The sequence below is a fragment of the Xenopus laevis genome, chromosome 9_10S, assembly GCF_017654675.1.
Source record: "Xenopus laevis strain J_2021 chromosome 9_10S, Xenopus_laevis_v10.1, whole genome shotgun sequence".
Classification (NCBI taxonomy): domain Eukaryota; kingdom Metazoa; phylum Chordata; class Amphibia; order Anura; family Pipidae; genus Xenopus; species Xenopus laevis.
This window is the reverse complement of record NC_054388.1, coordinates 37,488,351-37,508,249: the sequence shown is the minus strand read 5'-3', so window position 1 is coordinate 37,508,249 and position 19,899 is coordinate 37,488,351. Positions and strand designations below refer to the sequence as shown.

At 40.0% G+C, this 19,899-nt stretch overlaps 1 protein-coding gene across 3 annotated transcripts in view; it reads right to left on the bottom strand.

Moving 5' to 3' along the window:
• tox2.S (TOX high mobility group box family member 2 S homeolog) overlaps nt 1-19,899 on the bottom strand; it is a 74,456-nt gene that overhangs the window by 33,191 nt on the left and 21,366 nt on the right. For all 3 annotated transcript variants that reach the window (XM_018238457.2, XM_018238456.2, XM_041578262.1), the window contains exon 2: nt 12,797-12,862. In XM_018238457.2, coding sequence (XP_018093946.1) covers nt 12,797-12,862 — 66 coding nt within the window. The remainder of the gene's footprint in view (nt 1-12,796; nt 12,863-19,899) is intronic.

The window sequence follows — 19,899 nt, the reverse complement described above, 5'->3', positions numbered from 1 at the left end:
GCATATAAACACTCTGCACCATTTCTCTCCATCCTAGACATACTAAGGGCTTATTATGCACATTTGTGCAAAGTTTGCGTTTTTGAGATGCACTTTTGATTATTTTTTTAAAGGGTAAAAAATGTTGCAATAAATTGGCGCAGTACTCACAGGCATTTATTCACGTGCTTGAAACAGCTGTGGCTTCTACAATTATCGTCCATGTTACGCATGCTCTAACTCATAACAGAACTGTTCAATATTGCAGAATGAACACACAATCTCATCATGTAGTCATTTTGTACAAACTCTATATGTCTGTAGCTGTGCACTGGCTTAATGTGACTCATGTACTATGCTGCATAGCACAGAATCTGCTGGACACATATGTACCACTAACCCTTACTCTCATGTATATTACTCTCATGGTATAAACTGATATATTGACAGGAGTTCTTGAAGAGCAGCAAAAAAGACACTATGGTGAAATTGTGTATATACTGTAAAAAAAAAATAAATATATATATATATATATATATATATATATATATTCACAGTTTTCCACCTCTGTGTATTATGGCAGCTCCCATCCCTATGTATAAATAGAGCATAAAAGGAAAGACTATCCTGGCCACGGTTATATAAGTTATATAACCTTATACTGTATTGTCTATTGAAAGAAAAACAAAAAGAAGGTAATGCTTGTTTATCTACTTCCCTTTATTCCTTTCCTTCCTCTTTTCCTGCTTCTTTCTTTCTATCCTGTGTGTCTTGTTTTGTTATACACATCCCTTGCTCTCCTGCATATTCATCTCCCTCCCCCATTCACTCTCATTTTCCTCCTCCCTCAACTCCCCTCTCCCCCCTGCTCTATACATTCTGCTTTCCCAACTCCATTCCTCTCTGGCTCTTAGCCTTATCCACACATAGACTGCACTGTTAGCCCCACCACTGATGTCTCCGCCTACATGTACAGAGTTCATGGAGAACTAGGCCATGCCATAAAAGGTACTGGGCCCAAAATCAAATAACAATATGGGAATAATGTACACTACTATATAACACTACCATAGTTAGAAAGTAGTATATAAATAAGCTGCTGTGTAGTCATTAGGGTTGCCACCCAGCCGGTATTTTACCGGCCTAGCCGGTAAAACACCTGCCAAGGCCGGGGCCAGTATTATGAATTTACCGGCAATGTAGCTGCTGGGAAATCTGTAATACCCCTATCAAAAGCCCTTGGCCTGCACCCAATTTGCTGAAAACTCACCTTCTTTTCCAGCGTCTGTCCAATCGTGTGCCGTGGCTCCGCCCCTTTGGTGTCAGGACATGCCCCCTTTGACATCACAACATGCCCCCTTTCTTCCCGCCCCCACCACGGCCGGTGGAAATCTTTTTGAAAGGTGGCAACCCTAGTAGTCATGGGGCAGTCATTGAAAGGAGAAAAGGCTACGTTTACATAGCAGATAAGCACTGTAGAATATAATGGTGTTCTACAGAACTTATCTGTTATCTGCTATGTAACTTCCGCCATTTAGCCTTATTTCAATTGCCTCCATTGCTACACAGTAAACAGATCAGTTTTACCAGTGTGGGGGAACAGTACAATTACATTTAAAAAACCTTTATTTTTGTTGATGTTACTGTTCCTTTAAAGGGCATGTAAAGGCAAAAAAATACAATCCCATTTTTACTTTCTTTAATGAAAAAGAAACCTATTTCCAATATACTTTTATTAAAAAATGTGTACCGTTTTTTCAAGAAACATCACTGTATGCAGTGAAATTCTCCCTTCATTTACTGCTGAGGATAGGAATTGTCAGATGGTCCCTAACTGCTCTGCAGGGAAACAATCATACTTATGAACAGCAGGGGGAGCCCCTGCCTTACTTCCCAGCCATGCAGAACTCAAGCAGCTTTGTTTGTTTCCCTGTAGAGCAGTCAGCGACTGTGCAGAGATTTGTATTGGATTTTATTTTTGCCTTTACATCCCCTTTACTGTTTCCAACTCCAGCTGCAGGGACAAAGATCATGGAGCCAGATTTAAAAAGATAAACTGGGATTCTATTAGGAGGATTATTTTGCTGCAGCTGCTGGTTCTGCAGAGTTGGAGAAAGTTTGTATTAAACAATACAAAAATTATAAAATCCATATTAGATTACATGACAACACAGGACCCAGTGCAGTCTGCATATTCTGATTATTATTCAGTCTTGCTGTAGCGGCTTCTGACAGATATCTGGCTCACATTAGTGTATGTATTTTGGAATGACATGCAATTAAAAGTAGCCTCGTATGTTTTGACGCTGGCGATTTACATTATTCTCATTTGGGCTCCGGGCCCAAAAAAAATGTAATTTGAAAATAATATCGCCTTGTTGACCTTTTCAGCAATAAAAGCGTTCATAAGCCCAGCCACCTTCTTCCATAGTTTAACATATCAAAATCTTGCTATCAGAAATCCAAGGAAATATGCCGGGTCCGGGGGAATATATGCATAATAACGACTTGTCACTGCTGCAGTAAAATATTGCTGCATTTGCAAAGAAAAAGAAAAAAAATCTCCGTACGCAAGCGATGCAATCATTTTTATGGGATGCTTTATCGGAGGGATGGTTATTGCATTTGGAAGAGAGAGAGAAATGTGCAGAACAATTTGATCAAAATAAGAAGAGACAGATTGGGCCAAGTAAGAGAGAGAGAGAAATGGGATTTCTATAGCAACGGATTTTATTAAGGGAAATCATTTGTGCAACTGCATCATACAGCGACTGGCGTTATGGAAAAAAAACAACGATTTTTATTTTTTGAAGATGTAGAATGGATTCTACAGCGGGGAGCCTATAAAATGGCACTGTCTCTGCAAAAGCTTCTAAAGATCTTCCTGTTATTTGGGCTGATTCTGAGAACAATTGGTTAATCTATTTTGTGAAAGGGAAGACTAGCTAAGATTGCAATCTGTTATAGAATCTCAGCCTTAAAGCAGGGCAGGACTGCTGCTTACAATGGGGATCAGATAGGATCTGTGCCACTGTGACAGAATGCTCTGTTATAAAGATAGCTAGAATCTCAACCATAAGGGTAGGGACAGACTGGACGATTTGTCGCCAACGTTTTAAAAAAGTAAATCGCGGCGACAAGACAATCGTCTTTTTTGAACAGACGATTCACAGCGACTATTGGCACAGAGCGATTTGTATCCCATTACTCTGTGCGGTACGTGCTCCACCCAAACCGGAAACGGTTTGTGCTTCCCGCTGTAACCTGGCGTCTTTATGTGCTTGCGTTCTTGCGTCATTGTGTTCGCATTGTAATTTGAATACAATTTCTGCTACTTATCTGTATGTGTGTGCGTGTCTAGGAGATTTCAGTGCTTTTCTAAGTACATGCTATTTCTGATAAATCGCTCGGAAAAGGGTCTCAGTGCGTTTTGGAGCTACAGGCGATTCACAAACGCGCTGTGGGCACAGGAGCTGGCGTCTTTCATTTGTTTTTGTTCAGAGACAAAACGAGCGATATGTCGCCGCGATTTGCTTTTTAAAAACGTTGGCGACAAATCGTCCAGTGTGTCCCTACCCTAAAGCAGGGCAGGATTGCTGTTTACAGTGGGTATCAGATAGGATCCGTGCCACTGTTGCTCGTTCTAGTTATCCCCAGCAACTGCCTGATTCATGACTCAACCTGGAGGATGCTTTTGTAACACACAAAAGAAATAAGGAAAAAACAAAAGAAATATACGTAATAACATTCTCTATATCATATTTATACACATGCTCAAAACTATAGTGCCCAGAGCCGATTTCAGTATTTTCATCCTCAGAATTGAGGGACCAGGAGCATAACTTGGTCTCCCAGTTCCCCCAGCTTTTGTCAGTGGTATAATGGAAGTTGGAACCTACCAACAGCTGGAGGGTCATTGGTCAATGTTATACCTTCTATACACAAATCACTAGTACATTGGTGGTATGGGAATATGAGCCCAGAACAATTTGAGACTAAACCAATTTGTATTGTGCAGCATAGTAATGCCTCCCCAGCAATGTCCAGAGCAATTTTCTACAGTACATGGTTGTGTAATGGGGTGTGAAGCCTGGATTAGCAATGCACCAACAAAATGGGATTACATTATTTTGTATGGGAAGGTATTTCCAAGGGACCCCTCCCCCCCATATTATCAGTTTGGATACAACCTGATCTTTCTTTGCAGTTCACAGCTGCAACATCGCATCCATTATTTTAATGGGCCAGCTGACCTTTGAATTCATTTTCAGTATAGCTTTATTACAGAGGATAACATATTTCTATTACTGTGTTTGGCATGCTTCAGCTTTGCATCGTTTCCATCCTGTACCAATTATTATACCGGTTATAAAGCATAAACATAACTCATTTTCTTGAGAAAAGGGAAGGGACCGCAGTCACTTCTCTGACAAAATAATTTTTTCAATGTCAGCAGAAAAGCTGTGGACCCCAGATGGCTGGAAACCATCAAATGCTGTTTTATACAGCTAAAAATCTGGTGAGAAGTGTTTCAGGCTGTGCTGTAACATCACTCATTTCTGTGCCGTTATATATCCCCATCACTGTTTCCTTCTGGGTGAGAAATTCTTATTTTTCTCTGAAATCACTTTGCCTTGTTAGGTACAGTGCCAAGTCCCTATTTTATTATAGGACACATCCCTTTCCTGGCTGTAATTAGTGGTCAAAAGTCATTTCCTCCCATACTTAGCGATAAACCTGTATTACAACCTATTATAGTTTTAATATAATTATTCTTTATTTGTACAGTGAAGACCTTTTCTGCGGTGCTGTACAGAGATTAAACATCATTCCCATCAGTCCCTGCCCCAGTGGAGCTTACAATCTAAGGTCCCCATCACTTTCACACACACACTATGGGCAGTTTTATCTGGAGCCAATTAACGTGCCTGTATGTTTATAGAGTAGAAATACAGACATGGGGAGAACATACATATGTCTTGCAAGCAATGTTCCCTCTAAGGTGTTTGCTTGTGCGCAGGCTCAATGTGTGGACAGGCCACCAAGGGCCAGGCCCAGGGCGGCAGGATTCTAGGGGGCGGAATGAAGCCCAACCACTCCCATATTGGTTCAGAAACTATGGGGATGCACAAGAGATGAAATCATTTTTTAAATTTCCCATGTGCCAATCCCCATTTCTTCAGTCCAGATGATGAAAATTTGCGCAAATAAAAAGGAGGGGATGGGGGCAACAAACTTCAGCGGGCCTAGGGGTGCCCACTATGTAATCCGACCCTGCTTGTGTTTGCACACATACATTTTGAGGCCAGCACACACAACAAATTGTGGTGTGCACAAAGAATTTTGTGTGAAATTGTTGTATAAATTTTGACCTTACCATCTAGTGATATGCGGGCTAGCCCGATACCCGCGGGACGCACGGATCGGTTGTGTTCGGGCCGACTTCGCACCCCCATTTGCGGGTTGCAGGCAAGTTCAGTTGGAGCTCTTCTTCCTGCTCCCCCCACCCGTCATCTTGCACTGCTGGCTTTCGGTTTTATAGCCGCGCCTGCTCGCCCTGTCCCTTTTGTGACATCATCGGCTGGGTGGGTTGGCACGGTTATATAAACGTTTATATAAAAGGAATCCGGTGCAGGCGGGGGCGGGTGGAGGGACCGCGGATTCAGATCGGGTGCGGGTGTGAATCACTATTACCAACACAGTTTTTAAAAACTGCGCACACAAATAATGTTTGCACAAAATAGTTTTCTTGCACACATAGTTAAGAAGTAATTTCAGGGAACATTGCATGCAAATAGCACCCTGACTGGAACTGAACCTTGCTAGAGATACAGAAAGATACAGTTGTAGTAGACTGATATATGGATAGATAGATAGATAGATAGATAGATAGATAGATAGATAGATAGATAGATAGATAGATAGATGATAGATAGATAGATAGATAGATAGATAGATAGATAGATAGATAGATGATAGATAGATAGATAGATAGATAGATAGATAGATAGATAGATAGATGATAGATAGATAGATAGATAGATAGATAGATAGATAGATAGATAGATAGATAGATGATAGATAGATAGATAGATAGATAGATAGATGATAGATAGATAGATAGATAGATGATAAGACAGATATATTGTATGATAGATAATGGTGAAAGCGATGGAAAGATGGAGTGAAAGAGATAAAGAGAGTGAGACATAAAATTGTGGGCATATAATCACCTTGGGGTTGAACAACAAGGAGTTGTCCATTTTACACCACTTTTTTTTAGCTCCCTTGTTTTTAAATAGTTCATTAGAAATAAAGAAATTCAATTATTTTCACTTTTCTATTTGTGATCATTTGTTATCTGTAGCCCTGCTGAGCAGAATCCCTGAGTGCCCTTAAAGGCAGAAGTTAGAATTGATACAGTAGTTGTTAATATTCCACAGATGCTGCTGAGAAATGCATCAACTAATGGAGCAAATTGTAACAGTTGCTCCTGGATTACTGAGATGACAGACAGAAACACCAGGGACAGGGACATTGTTGCAAAAATTGTTAAAAATAAAACATGAAAAAAAGTCTTTATTTCTGGCGAACAATTTTTGAAAACAACTCAACTGAAAAAAAATGTTTGGAAAGTGAACAACCCCCTGCAAAAATATTTCTAAGCCCCTGGTGTAGACCTGTGATTTACCGACCCCCAAATTGCTTGTAAATCCCTTAACATGATGCCCAGTGTTGTAATAATTGGTCATCCCTGGTCTTTACTTGTCCCCTTCAAACCCCATCTCCCTATGGACACAGCCTGCAAAATACATGCTTTGCCTTATTGCTACTGTACTGGAAATCTACAGTTGAAAAAGAATTTAGAAAAAATATAAATATTTAATATCACTGAAGGGACCTTATTATAACAAGTGTACTGTTCCAAATTAGTAAATAAACCCATCATTTGACTAGCAAAGTGTTTAAGCAGGCATCTCATTGGGGGTTTGATAGCAATAATAAGCAATACGATGTTGAATATATTTCATTATGATCCATTTCTGCAGAATATAGGACAGGTCTAAGCTCTCATTAGCCTTGGATCAGCACAAACGCACTGTACTTCATATAGGTATTAATCCTATTTTGCTTTGTTTGCATCTCTAATAATTACACCGCTTAGCGTACGATGTGCCCCTGGTGACATCATTTCATTCCGTGTTTACATGGAGAATGCAGAGTAATGGATGGGCAATGCACCATAAATTATTTGCCATCAGTTTATGGTAATATACTTGATTAACCCTTTGGCTTGCTGCCTCCTTTCTACCTTATTGGTAAAATAATGGGTGTTTAGGGAAACTGGCGCTTTACTTATTTATAAAGCTATTTTATTTTTCTGGAAGGGGGTTGCCTGGAAAACTATAAATATATTACTATATTTCCCAGCAGGATTAAGTACATGATGGAGGAGAAGAGGAGAGAGAAACAAGGCTATACAGAAAGAGATAATAGCATATATATATATATATATATATATATATATATATATATATATATATATATATATATATATATATATATATATATATATATATATATATATTAGAGAGAGAGAAAGAGAGAGAGAGAGAAAGAAAGAGAGTGAGAGAGAGAGAGAGAGAGAGAGAGATAATAAGGAACTGTAGATGGGTAGATATATAAATAGAAAGGTGGGTAGAAAAATCAAAAGATGGATAATCAATTGTAACTAATAAAGGAAAGAACAATATTGAGATAAAATATAATAAAATGTATATGACACAGATAGAAGATAGATGAAGAAGTGTAGGTTTCCCAAATTATGGCATTTCCCTGCCCCTAATACTTCCCCTGCCCCTAATGTCACCCCTGCCCCCACTTTAAAGCAGTTAAGGTCACTGGTTGCAGTATTTTCGTCCTTCTATAAATTCTTCTTTATTGTTCATTTAGAGAAAGCAACATTTCCTGAGATTCAAACTCTTGGTGAATTGTTGGAAGGAAGCAGATTTGTCCTTTGTAAACACAACAGCATTACATGTGTATGTGTGTGTGTGTGTATATAAGCATTGTGTCCTGCTGATAAAAAAGCAGTGGTGTACATGATTTCAGATCAGATTTGGTTTTATGTAGCTGCTACATTATTTGTCTAATTTGTTAAGGATGTACAGAATATAGACATAGCTGGGAAACAAAAGAGGGTTCTAAACAGACATAAACATTGAATAAGACTGTGTCCTCACACAGATACAAAATGAAACACAAAAAAAGAGCGTTCCATGTAAACTTTTTTCACATGAACATTAAACACAAAAGGGTTCCAAGTAGACATGAAACACAAGAGGATTTCACGTAGACATGGAACACAAGGGCTCCATATAGATTTAGGATACAAGAGCGTTTCAATATGACATCGAACACAAGAGACTTCCATGTAGATATGGGATAAAAGAGGGTTTCACCTCAACATTGAACAAGAAAGGTTTCCAGGTAAACATGGGACATGAGAAGTTTCCATTTAGACATGGGACACGAGAAGTTTCCAAGTAGACATGTGACACAAGAGGATTCTAAGTAGACATTGGAGCACTAGAGGAATCTACAGAAAATCGTTAGCTTTTACAAGAGGCAAATAGTGCAGAATGCATGATGGGAGTTACCCGTTAAAACCAGGGAACAGATTTGTTGAGGGTTTATGGAAAATTCAGGGGCATGCAGAATAATTCATACTATATGGTGGTTATGAAGAATGTTTGCAGAGCAGTAGAGAATATGTTGAAAATAATTTACAAATAGGCTATACAGAGCAAGAAGGAAACAAATGACAGCACATAGAGTAACTGAGGAGTAGTGGTACATTTACAAGAGCAGAAAGGTTTAGGGCTCTTACACACAGGCGTTTTTTGCTGTGCTCAGGAGTAAACGCACTCAATTATTGTCAAGAGGACTATACTCACACAGACGCATGTAAGCAATAAACGCAGGTGGAATGCAACATGCTGCGTCCCACCTGCGTTGGTCACTTACATGCGTCTGTGTGAGTACAGTCCCCTTGACAATAATTGAGTGCGTTTTCTCCTGCACTCCCCTGCGGCTGAATGGAAGAAAGTGGAACGTAGGGGAGCTCAGCAAAATACGCCCGTGTGTAAGAGCCCTTAAGGGCAGAAGAGCATTTGTAGAACAGGAATAGGTAATTAAGGGTTTGTAGAACAGTTTAAAGCTGAGGTTTCCGTATCTCTGACTCCAGCATGAATACAGATAGAACCCGCACATCCTAGCAACCTCTCTGAGTATAAACAAACAGAAAAATAAATCTGTGAGATATCTTTTAAAAAGGCTGACCCTTACCTTCAACACTACAATACAGAGTAATGGGTAACCATGCAACTAAACTCTCATATAAAGAAGCATCTCCATCTCCTCACAAGCATTAAAGTTAATAGAAATCAAACCATAATGAATCTGCAAAATGTACTGCTTGGGAATATACCTACAGTTTGCTCAAAGGAATGGGGTCACTCTCAAGTCCACATGGTACAACTCTTTAATTCAACTCTCAATTCTACACCAGTGGTTGTTGGACATGTTTAGTTCAATCTTTTCATGTAGGTCCCACCTTTGACCAGGGCCCACATTGGTTTTTGACAAAGTTACAGATATTGATGTATTAATCATTCAGTCCAATAATATCTAGGCTAGCAAATAGGTTTTCACTACAAATCTGTCTGTAACTGACCATCAAGCTGGACTGTCAGGTGTGTCTAGAAGCACAAATAGACATTCATCCTATTAAACCATCTTAGACCATCGTGAAGAAATGTATTACACTCTGAGGCCTTAAAGGAGAACCAACCCCTTAATAATAAAAACCCCTACCCTACATAGACCCCACTACCTGCTCCCCCCCATCCAGCCTAGCTGTTACCTTCGGTAAATGCCCCTAACTCTTTACTTACCTCTCTTTGCAGATTCAGTGCAGCAGAGCTCACATCTTCCGGCATCAATCTTCGGGTCTTTTTCCAGATATTTCCGGCAATTTCGTTGCATGCACAGTTGTCAAAAACCCAAAGACTGCTTCAATTGCGCATGCGACAAAACGGCACGTACTTCTCGGAGAAGACCGAAGTTAGGGTCATTTACTGAAGGTAACAGCTAAAACAGCTAGGCTGGGGGGGGAGCAGGGAGGGGGTCTATGTAGGGTGAGGGGGTAGAGGTTTTTATAATTAAGGGTTTGGTTCTCCTTTAATGAATTAAGTTTTTAAATCAACCTTCTATGCATTGTGGTGGCAATAGTTAAGTTTTCAATGTACTGTATATATATAAACTATTATTGTACTACAAATGAATTTAATATATATATATATAAAATTAAGCAACATAGTGAGTGGGTTCAAAAAAATCAGTTCACAAGATTGTGGTAATGACATTCCTTGGGTATTGTTTTGTTGTTGTCATGTTTTCTTTACACTGGATGTTGTTCGTTAACCCTCATAAACATATCCCAGCACGCCCTCTTTTGTAGCCCACAAAACGCCTTCCCCCATATCCCCACGCAGATTTTCTGCTTTGTCATTAGGATTCCACCAATGGCATCATGCCCAAAATGACACAATTGTTTGTACACTCCATTCATCCTTTAGAGAAAGGGCTTTCTTTGTATGGGGAAAACAATAGCAAGCTTCCTATACAATCCCAGTCGCACACAAATTACACCCCCTCCCCCCACCGTCCCCCTCTCTTCTCTCTGTCGGGTCAGCAGGTCACTGCTGAATAACTGGATGTCATCTCTCATTAATGTCCATGTCTGTTTGGGAGAGAAAATCTAGTTCTACTTTGCAGTCAGGAGTGTCACCGTGATTTGATTTAAATAGGTGGAATTACATAATTTGTATTTCTCCCGAGGGCACGGACAGACCTAAAAGCGGCCGTAATGTGTTCTAGAAAGTGGTGGTGGTGGTGGGGGTAGTATTTCTGTAACTAATATGAATGAGGCCAACAAGATGGGTGCGTGTACTGTAATTTAGTGGCTGTGACAGGAGGTACGTAAGGTTCATAATGACTTTAATAATATTTTATAGCTTTCTGCTTTATTAGGTAATTCATTCCCTGGCAAAGTACACCCTGCTGGCCAGATAATACTGCTTAATATAGTCCACCATTTTTATTTGATTTAAAAGACATGTGAGTGACAGAACGTGGCCAATGGAGAGATGTCACATTGTCAGAAGGCGGCACTCATTTTACAATCTATTGTTTAATAACAGGGACCAATGTTCCCTTTAATTCATTCTCAGCTATATGCACAAAAAATGACTCTGTGCACAAAAAAAAGCACTTTTCAAACTTGTGTGAGCAGTTTTTAAAAACGGTGTGCCCAGGTCAGGAGTAATAAAAACATTTTGTGTTTTCACACAAAATTCTCTGTGCACACCACAATATTTTGTATGTGCTGCCCTCACAATTTTTGTACGTGCTCACAAGCCCATACCTTAGAGGGGACATTGACAGGGACCCAGGAGGTGCAGGGAAACCGGGGCTTCATCTGAGAATGAAAATATATGTCCAGAATGTGACCTTCCAACTGTTTAGTGGCTACAATTCTTACCTGCTTTCTTGATTAGTCCCATAATTTGTATAAAATGGAGGGTGACAAGTTGAATATCACTGATGTAATGACCCTTGTGTTACTGGGGACCCAGAGCAAATGGCATGTTTGCCCTACTCTAAAGAGTAAACCTGTCTCTAAATAAGGTAGACTTTGCACTTAGAAGATGATCATTGTTCATCAACATCAGATTTATGTTGTACTTCACCAGAAAGTGTATTAGCCCTGCAGCCCTTGGCTCATGAAATAAGTACAAATATAGGAAAATATTGGTGCATCAATTAACCAGTCATAGCTTCAAGAGTATCAAGTAAAGTAAATAATTATTAGCCACAAATCTCACCCTAACTGACCTTCAAGCTGGGTATTTTCGGTGTATATATGAGGGCAAATGGCCATACTTCACAATTATTACCCTAACTGTGGCCTCCAGGCTAAGTCCCCTCCCCCATGCCACTGAAGCATGAGTTTGGGAACCACTAGCTTAGACTGAGTTCTGTACTGTGTTCACTAACAGAATGAATGTCTTTCGAAAGCTGGCCCCAAATTGGTGGAAGTATGAAAAATTCGACTAATTAGCCTATCATTTAAGCATTGTACACCTTTGCCCGCAAAATTGCAGTAATAGTACTGGTCAGCCCTTGAGTCAGTCAGTTTCCTTGCTGTGCACAAGTGTAGGCATATACAATTTTTGGATGGTGGATAACCTCAACAAAATCAGGTGGGGCTTGGTTTTGGTCAATCATTTGCAACGGTTGGCTAACCGAATTGCCTCTTATGAAGCCCAATGCATAGGCTTAGGTTCATATGACAATTTTGAACAACAATGAGACATTTAGTCCATCTGTGTCCAGCTTTTCTGAATTCTACTTTTTCTCAGTCCACGGAAAACTCAGCATAAGACTGATGTGGACATCACATTATAATCTAGAAATGAACTCTAACTAATGCCAAACACTGTTTCACAAGATAAAGGTATAATATAGAGGTCTTTAAAATGTTTAATATTGTAATACTACTCAACCATTGTTCACTGAACATGTAGGTAAGATACCTATTACTGAGTAGACGATCCCCAGTGTACACAATACAATGTTCTTTCAGTTCAATAACCAAGACTTCAGTCTATAAGAAGAGCCAGAACTTGTTGGTGCATAAAATTATTTAACCACTTATACCACATAAGTGGAAATTAAGTGAAACAGAACTTACCTGGTTTGTCGAAAGGAAGTCCTGGTTGGTATCATTCATGCTCATGTACATGTTCTCCCCATCAAACTGTAAGACAAAAAGAAGAAGGGATATCATACTGATACAGGGCTGATGAAGAAGACAAAAGAAACCATAAACCTTGTTTTGCTCTCATTTACAATGCTCCAGTTAACCTAAAGAACAGTCAGGATAAAAGATCTACCTGGCCAGCTCTATCACACCATGACACTGCCTCAAATGAGTCTATGCAATAATTATTTTCTTTCTAGCGTGGTAACAACAGAGATTGGCAGCATTTGTGTAATGTTTGTCGACCTCGTGGCTCTTGTTTTGCTCTTCAGCCAGTGTAAAGAAGGTAGAAGGACTGTTGAATGGAGTAACAGCTCTGGACACCACTGGAGGTGTGAGCCCTAACAGATACAAAGCCTAGGACATTTGCAAAGGTGATTGACTCAATAAGTACAGAGAGGGTTGACATAGCAGCAACTAGGGTGACATGAACATGAGACTTGACATGAACCCCATCCAGTGTACCATTACAGTGTACAAAAAGAACACATTGTAATCTCCCCATTGTCTCCATCCTGGACAATGCCTGGACTCGTCAAATTACATTTAAAAAAATGGAAGCAAACATAATTTTGAGGAGCCATGTCATTCAAACTCAGACTTCTACTGACAGTGCCTTCTTCTCTTATTTCTCCTTCAAGACAACCTTTACTTTAGATTAGGAAGTTTAGAAAAATTAAAACTGGTGTTCCCGTCCCGCCATAAAAGTAGCATGACCACCAAATCGAATGGTTCCTACAATCAACATCCCACGCCAACTTTCTCAGGCGTCCAAGGTCCTTCTCTTGCCCCTTGGTGAATAGAGGCCGTTATTAGGATCTCTGAGGATCGGGAGATGAAGAAACGTATTACAGAACTGCATATTTTGTGTCAAGCTCTCTAATACAGCAAAATACATTCTTTAGATTCCTAAAGTTGAACAACAAGGCTGCATGTTCCTAATTCAGGAAGATTTAAAGAATAAGAACAAGATGAAGTATCCACGTATATGTGTGTGTGTGTATTCATAGTATATATGAATATATATTATATATATATATATATATATATATATATATATATATATATATATATCCAGTGCTTCTTGTGTCTCTTAATAAATAGCATTGTTATAATCAGTATTGTTAGCAGTTGTGATGGCAGTGAAGCTGTAGTCTTTCAGGAAACTGAGAGACTGCAAATCACTTGAAGGACTAGATCAGAGAATCTGGATGCAGACTGGGTCTAAAGAGCTTGGGTGCCCAAAGCATGTGTGGCATAAGATGTCACCTCTCCCATGATCAACTTACACAGGGAGACAGAGGAGCAACAAGGACCAAAATAACAGACAATAAAACTACGATAAAAAAATTCTGTATTTGTGCCCCCAATATTCCAAAAATGGTTATGGCCTAGGCCTGTGTCTCTTCTATAACCTACCCTTAGTTTATATAGGTGATAGGAATCAGATTCCTTGATCTAGGGTGTCACAAGATTTGTTGTCTTTCATACATTTAGAGACTATACTCTCATTATGCAGTGAGAGAAAATTTGCTTTTCTGGGTATAGAATTGGAAGCAGCAGTTGTTAAAGAGACAGCATAACCCCTTGTTCAAAATACATGCAATGAACAGGACTTGTGAACCCCTACTGCAAATGATAAGGATATTAGAAGTTACTGAGGGGTTCTGTGACCATATAAAGGCACAAGGCTGCAGGCTGAGTTATACAGGGAACTCTGAGTATCACTCATGTATTATAAGGGATAATGTACCCCTACTGTAAATTATAAGGATATTAGAAGTAACTGAGGCGTTCTGTGACCATATAAAGGCACAAGGCTGCAGGCTGAGTTATACAGGGAACTCTAAATATCACTCATGTATTATAAGGGATAATGTACCCCCTACTGTAAATTATAAGGATATTAGAAGTCACTGAGGGGTTCTGTGACCATATAAAGGCACAAGGCTGCAGGCTGAGTTATACAGGGAACTCTGAGTATCACTCATGTATTATAAGGGATAATGTACCCCCTACTGTAAATTACAAGGCATAAGGCCAAGTGAAATCACTATACACTGGATGTATTTATTAAATATATTTATGGTTATTCATATTCTTGTGTAATATATTGTGTAATTACTCAAGCACATATAATTTTATAAAGGAATTATTTAAATGTTCTGTTACATTTCCTTCATTAACATTATACATTATAGGGGTATATATTATAATGTATATACTCATTTATATTCTGTGTTTCTTCCCTGCCCATGCTAAGATACAAGTGAAACGGTTAAACCAGCAAATGGTATACTTCTTTCTTCAGTACGGGTTTCTACATGTTATAAACCATTATAAATTTAATTGCACGTTTAACAGGGGGGAATAAAATCCTGCGCGCACAATGGCTCATTAAGGACTAATTATGCACATGTTGTTATCCACAAACATTCTTGTTTGGAAGCTGTTCTCAGTAATTGCTCAGCCTCATTAAATGGTACAGAAAAAAAACCCCAACCTCCTTTCAATTTGGGGACACGTGTTGAGAACGTACCAGCGTAAAGTGAGAGCAGAAAGCAGACTGGAGGGTTCTGATTGGCTTGTTGGTTCTTTAACAACATAACAGGTGCTTTGTGTGCTAAACGTGGGGCAATACGATTGGCTCAGGGTGTTACCATGGATACAGCGACCTTTATTTTTTCCCCCCCCTATTAAAAAGAGCATACCACCTACTTTAGCACAGAGGGGGAGACAATGTGCATGAAACACTGTCAATTTTAGGACTTCTTGGAATGGACTTTCCCTTACTAAGAAGCTCTCTGCATTTCGCTCCCCCCACCGGTTTCTCATTTTGCCTTGTTCTTGCTTTGTTTTCTGAGACCTGTGCTTGTGTTGTGGTATCGTCTTTTATTTTGTACAGTTAAAGACACAACACCGAAAAAAAATATTCTTTACACAGCTCTGACATTCCACAGCACATTAAATGAATATTCATGATTAACATCAGTCCCTGCTCCAGCAAAGCTAACAATCTAAGGCCCCCATCACATTCATATGCACTGGGATCAGCTGTATCAGGAGCCAATGAGCCTGTCTGTATGTTTTTGGACTATAGGAGGAACCTGGAGTAGCCACATAGAGCCCACAATCCTTCCAATTAGTGCCCTGGCTGGAATCTAGGATCACAGCGCTGCACAGCAGCAATACTAACTCTATACTAAAATTAATGTGCTTCCATTGTTTAAGGGGTTTCGTAAAGGAGATACTGGCTCCTAAGCACCTTTAATGGTCCTTCAAATATCTAAACTGATATGTGCAGGACCGGGCCAATCCCACCAGGCACCCAAGGCAAACAGGCTACTTCACCTCCTCCCCGGCATGCAGAGAGATGTAGGAAAGAAATGACGGTGGGGGGAACAAGGGTCAGGACCAGGGGTAGAGGGAAAAAAGAAGTTCTTGTTTGGTACCCACATTTTGTTGTGTCCTAGGCATGTGCCTCTTCTGTCTACCCCTGGTTCCGGCCCCCGAATATGTGAAAGTAAAGCTGCCATATTTGTCTCTATAGCAAAGCCATTTATTCAATCGAAAATAATAGTACAACATGTTTATAGTCAATAGGGGTTCAAAAGACATCTATGAAAAACTGCCCCTTTCAAATCAGTTAATTGACTTAACTCCCAACTAAATGCATGAATATAAATACACAGAGAAGCCATGTTCTCTGCCCTTCCTGTTACATGTACTAATACAAACATACACAGTTTGCCGTAACCCAAGTTCAGCTCTGACCGGTAAGTAAAGCCTTTTAATTAATTTTAGGAAATCTAAGGGCAGCTGAATAGAGAAATATGATTAGTGTCATATAAATTACAAATTCATGGAGTAGAAATGATCCCACTAACTCTTGTTGTTGGGCCACTTGATCATATACAGTATAAAGTGGATAGTGCTAGATGTAGCCAATCAAAACACTGGCATATTCATGTAACTAGATCAATTTGTAGCCTATCAGAGTATTATAACTTTCTCATGGTTAGTCAACACTGTAGCCCATCATATGCATGATTAGAATAATCAGTCAGAGCATTAGAACTTTTACATGGCTAGACCAACTTGTAGCCAATCCCAGCAATAAACTTGTGTGTGTAACAATCTGTAGCAAAGGCCAGGCCCACCAGAAAGCCACTGACTACACTGATCCCTAGTGGCAATTAAATTGCCCTCAAAGTATACTTAGACCAAACTGTAGGCAACCAGAGCATCAGAAAATTCTAAATGTTTAGGCCTATATGTATCTGTCAGATCTAAGGAAAACGCACAGCAAAGCCTACTGCAACACACAATATAAACAGTAGAGAAACAAGCCGTGTGTTATCATAAATCATCTCAGTGGCGTGCCACCTTGACCCTGGGGTTGCCACCTAGTCAGTTTTTAAGAGACCTGGCTGGTAATAATGCTTGATGCCAATGTTAATAAAAGGGAAGACAGATACAAATATAGGAAGGCCAGAAAAGGTGGCAACCCTATCTGACCCCCTGTACTCCTGAGCCTCACAGTGATTGCAAAGTCTCAGTGCAGGATCTTTAGTTTCACGTTGGAAGCAGAAACAAGCAATGTTAAACTTCCACTTCATTGTCTGCACCTGAACGTTTATCTGGGAACATAAGTAAACAAAGACTTCTGCAGTCACCCTGACTCGAGACTAGAGAGAGTCGGGGAGCGGATGCAGCAATCAAACCAATATAACTGAATGTGCTAAACACAGATGCACTGATAAGAGCGAGGGGCTGAGTACAGATACCTGCATTTCTTCCTCCCCCCTCACCACATCATCTGATAACGGCTATGCAAAACATACTTCTGGTTTCCTCCAGCACATAGTTACTTATCTTACTCCATCTTTACTTCCGGGAGAGAGCAAGTGCTACTACACACAGAGCTGGACTGCAAATGTGAATGGTGAAGCATCATTCACAAATTAGACTGTCGCTTTCCTCATGTTGTAGTGTGAGGTCATGAGATGTTCACCTTCTGATTGACTTTTGTTATGATGTTTGAATTAAAGGAGATGTAAACTTATACTTTAATCATATGCAAAGACCCCCCATCTGCCCTCCCCAACTGCATCAAACAGACACACCAAAAAAGCCCAGCTCCCCTGTATTTAAACTGAAGAGGTGCTTAATGGCCATACACGGTCAGATAAAGCTGCCAATATCAGTCCTTTAGACCAATTCGGCAGCTTATCTGCCCATGTATGGGGGCTTCCGACGGGTCTTCCCGATCGATATCTGACCACGATATTGGTAGGGAAGGTTTAATATTTCAGGCGATCGACCCGTTGGAGCCCATTGCTCCTTGTTGTAATCTGATTGTTTGGCCCTAGGGCCAAATGTTTGGAATATAGCCCTGCATTGGGGAAAGATGCATTCGTTTGGTGAGCTCTATATTCCTATTGGTTGACTGCTTTGGTGTGTTGAACACTGTTCTCATCTACTGCATCTCTGCACAGGGCTCTAGATGATTATCGATGGTCATCCCACACCAACGATTCTCTTAACCCAAAATATCTAGGCTTCATGCAGAGCTGTGTGTTTTTGTGTTAGAGTGGGTGGATGAGAGTAATGAGAGAGAGTTGGTAAGAGTGTGCTAGACAACATAGGGCCCCTAGTGATTTCCTAAATCTGCAGGTGTGGAATAGAGACTTGGCCCAATGGGTGGGGATAGGGTGCTAGAGCACCACTATGTTAAGAAGCTTTGCTAAAATTATTAGGGAAGTAAACATTCTTCTTTAAATAAAGAAATAATCTGAGTGAGTGAATGCCCCTGTGCAGTTAGGTCTACCAGAGAAGTAGGGATGCACAAAACCAGGATTCCATTTGGGATTCATCCAAATCTGAGTCTTTTCCATCAGTCAAATCAAAGAGCCTGGATCAACTGAATACGAACACTTTAAAATCAGCACATCAGTGATTTCCATCCACGCACTGGCAATCTCTACCTGGGACGAGGGTTCGGATTTGGTTCAGAATTTGGACAAATACTATATCAAAGAGTTCAGGTACAGAGAAGGCAGGGCAAGATAATAATTATATTATTATATACCAAAAGCTAAAACCCACTAGTGAAACATTATTTACAATAGAACACCAGGGTGCATATTGCGCCAAATGCATCGAAGTCTGCACATCTATAGAGGTGGAAAGGAGTGCACTGGGTCACATTAAAGAACTGGCTGGACCCACAAATTAGAAAGGCAAGCTCTTGTTCTTCTGAGTTCCTCATTGTACTTAGGGCCCTAAGGGGGTTATTTACTAAGCTCCGAATACCCGAAATTCCCCGAAATCCAAAAAATTTGTGATTTTCTTTATAAAATCGGATTTTTGAAAAAATCTCGAATTTTTTGGAATTTATTAAACCCTGAGGGCTAAAAAGCCCGAAAATAAAAACACGGCATCTCAAACCTGTCGAGGTTGCATAAAAGTCAATGGGAACAGTCCCATTGATTTTTGGTTGTGTCGGGGGTTTCGGGTGAAAACTCACTGAGGCAACTTTGGGCGAATTTTGAAAACGCATTGCCGCGTGTGCATTAGCGCAGGCAACTTTTCATTGTAGCCTATGGGGAAAAACGCTGAGGCAGTTCGGGACAAAATCTCCCCGAATCTCCTCGTGTGGCCTTACCCTTAACTGGTTTAGTACATGATTTATTTTGTCTTTTAAGAACTAATTCTTTAGGTTTCTAGTGCATAATTATCTCTGCATTTCCCTACTCCTTTCTATCTATGTATATGTATATATAATTTTTTTTTTTTTTCCAGTATGTCAGTACGTGTGAACACAACTTCCAGAGACCTGCAGTAGGAAGTGTGGCTTTGTGGCAGGCCTGTATATCTCTCTTTATCTGTGACAGTTAAATCCGCAACCACTGCTAAACATATAACACCCAGGGCTATAAGAGGGGAAGTGCAGGGGTGAGGGGGGGACACAGGAGGCAGATTCGATGAGCCAAGGACTGAGTTTATAAACCCTGTGACTTATTTTTCTAGTG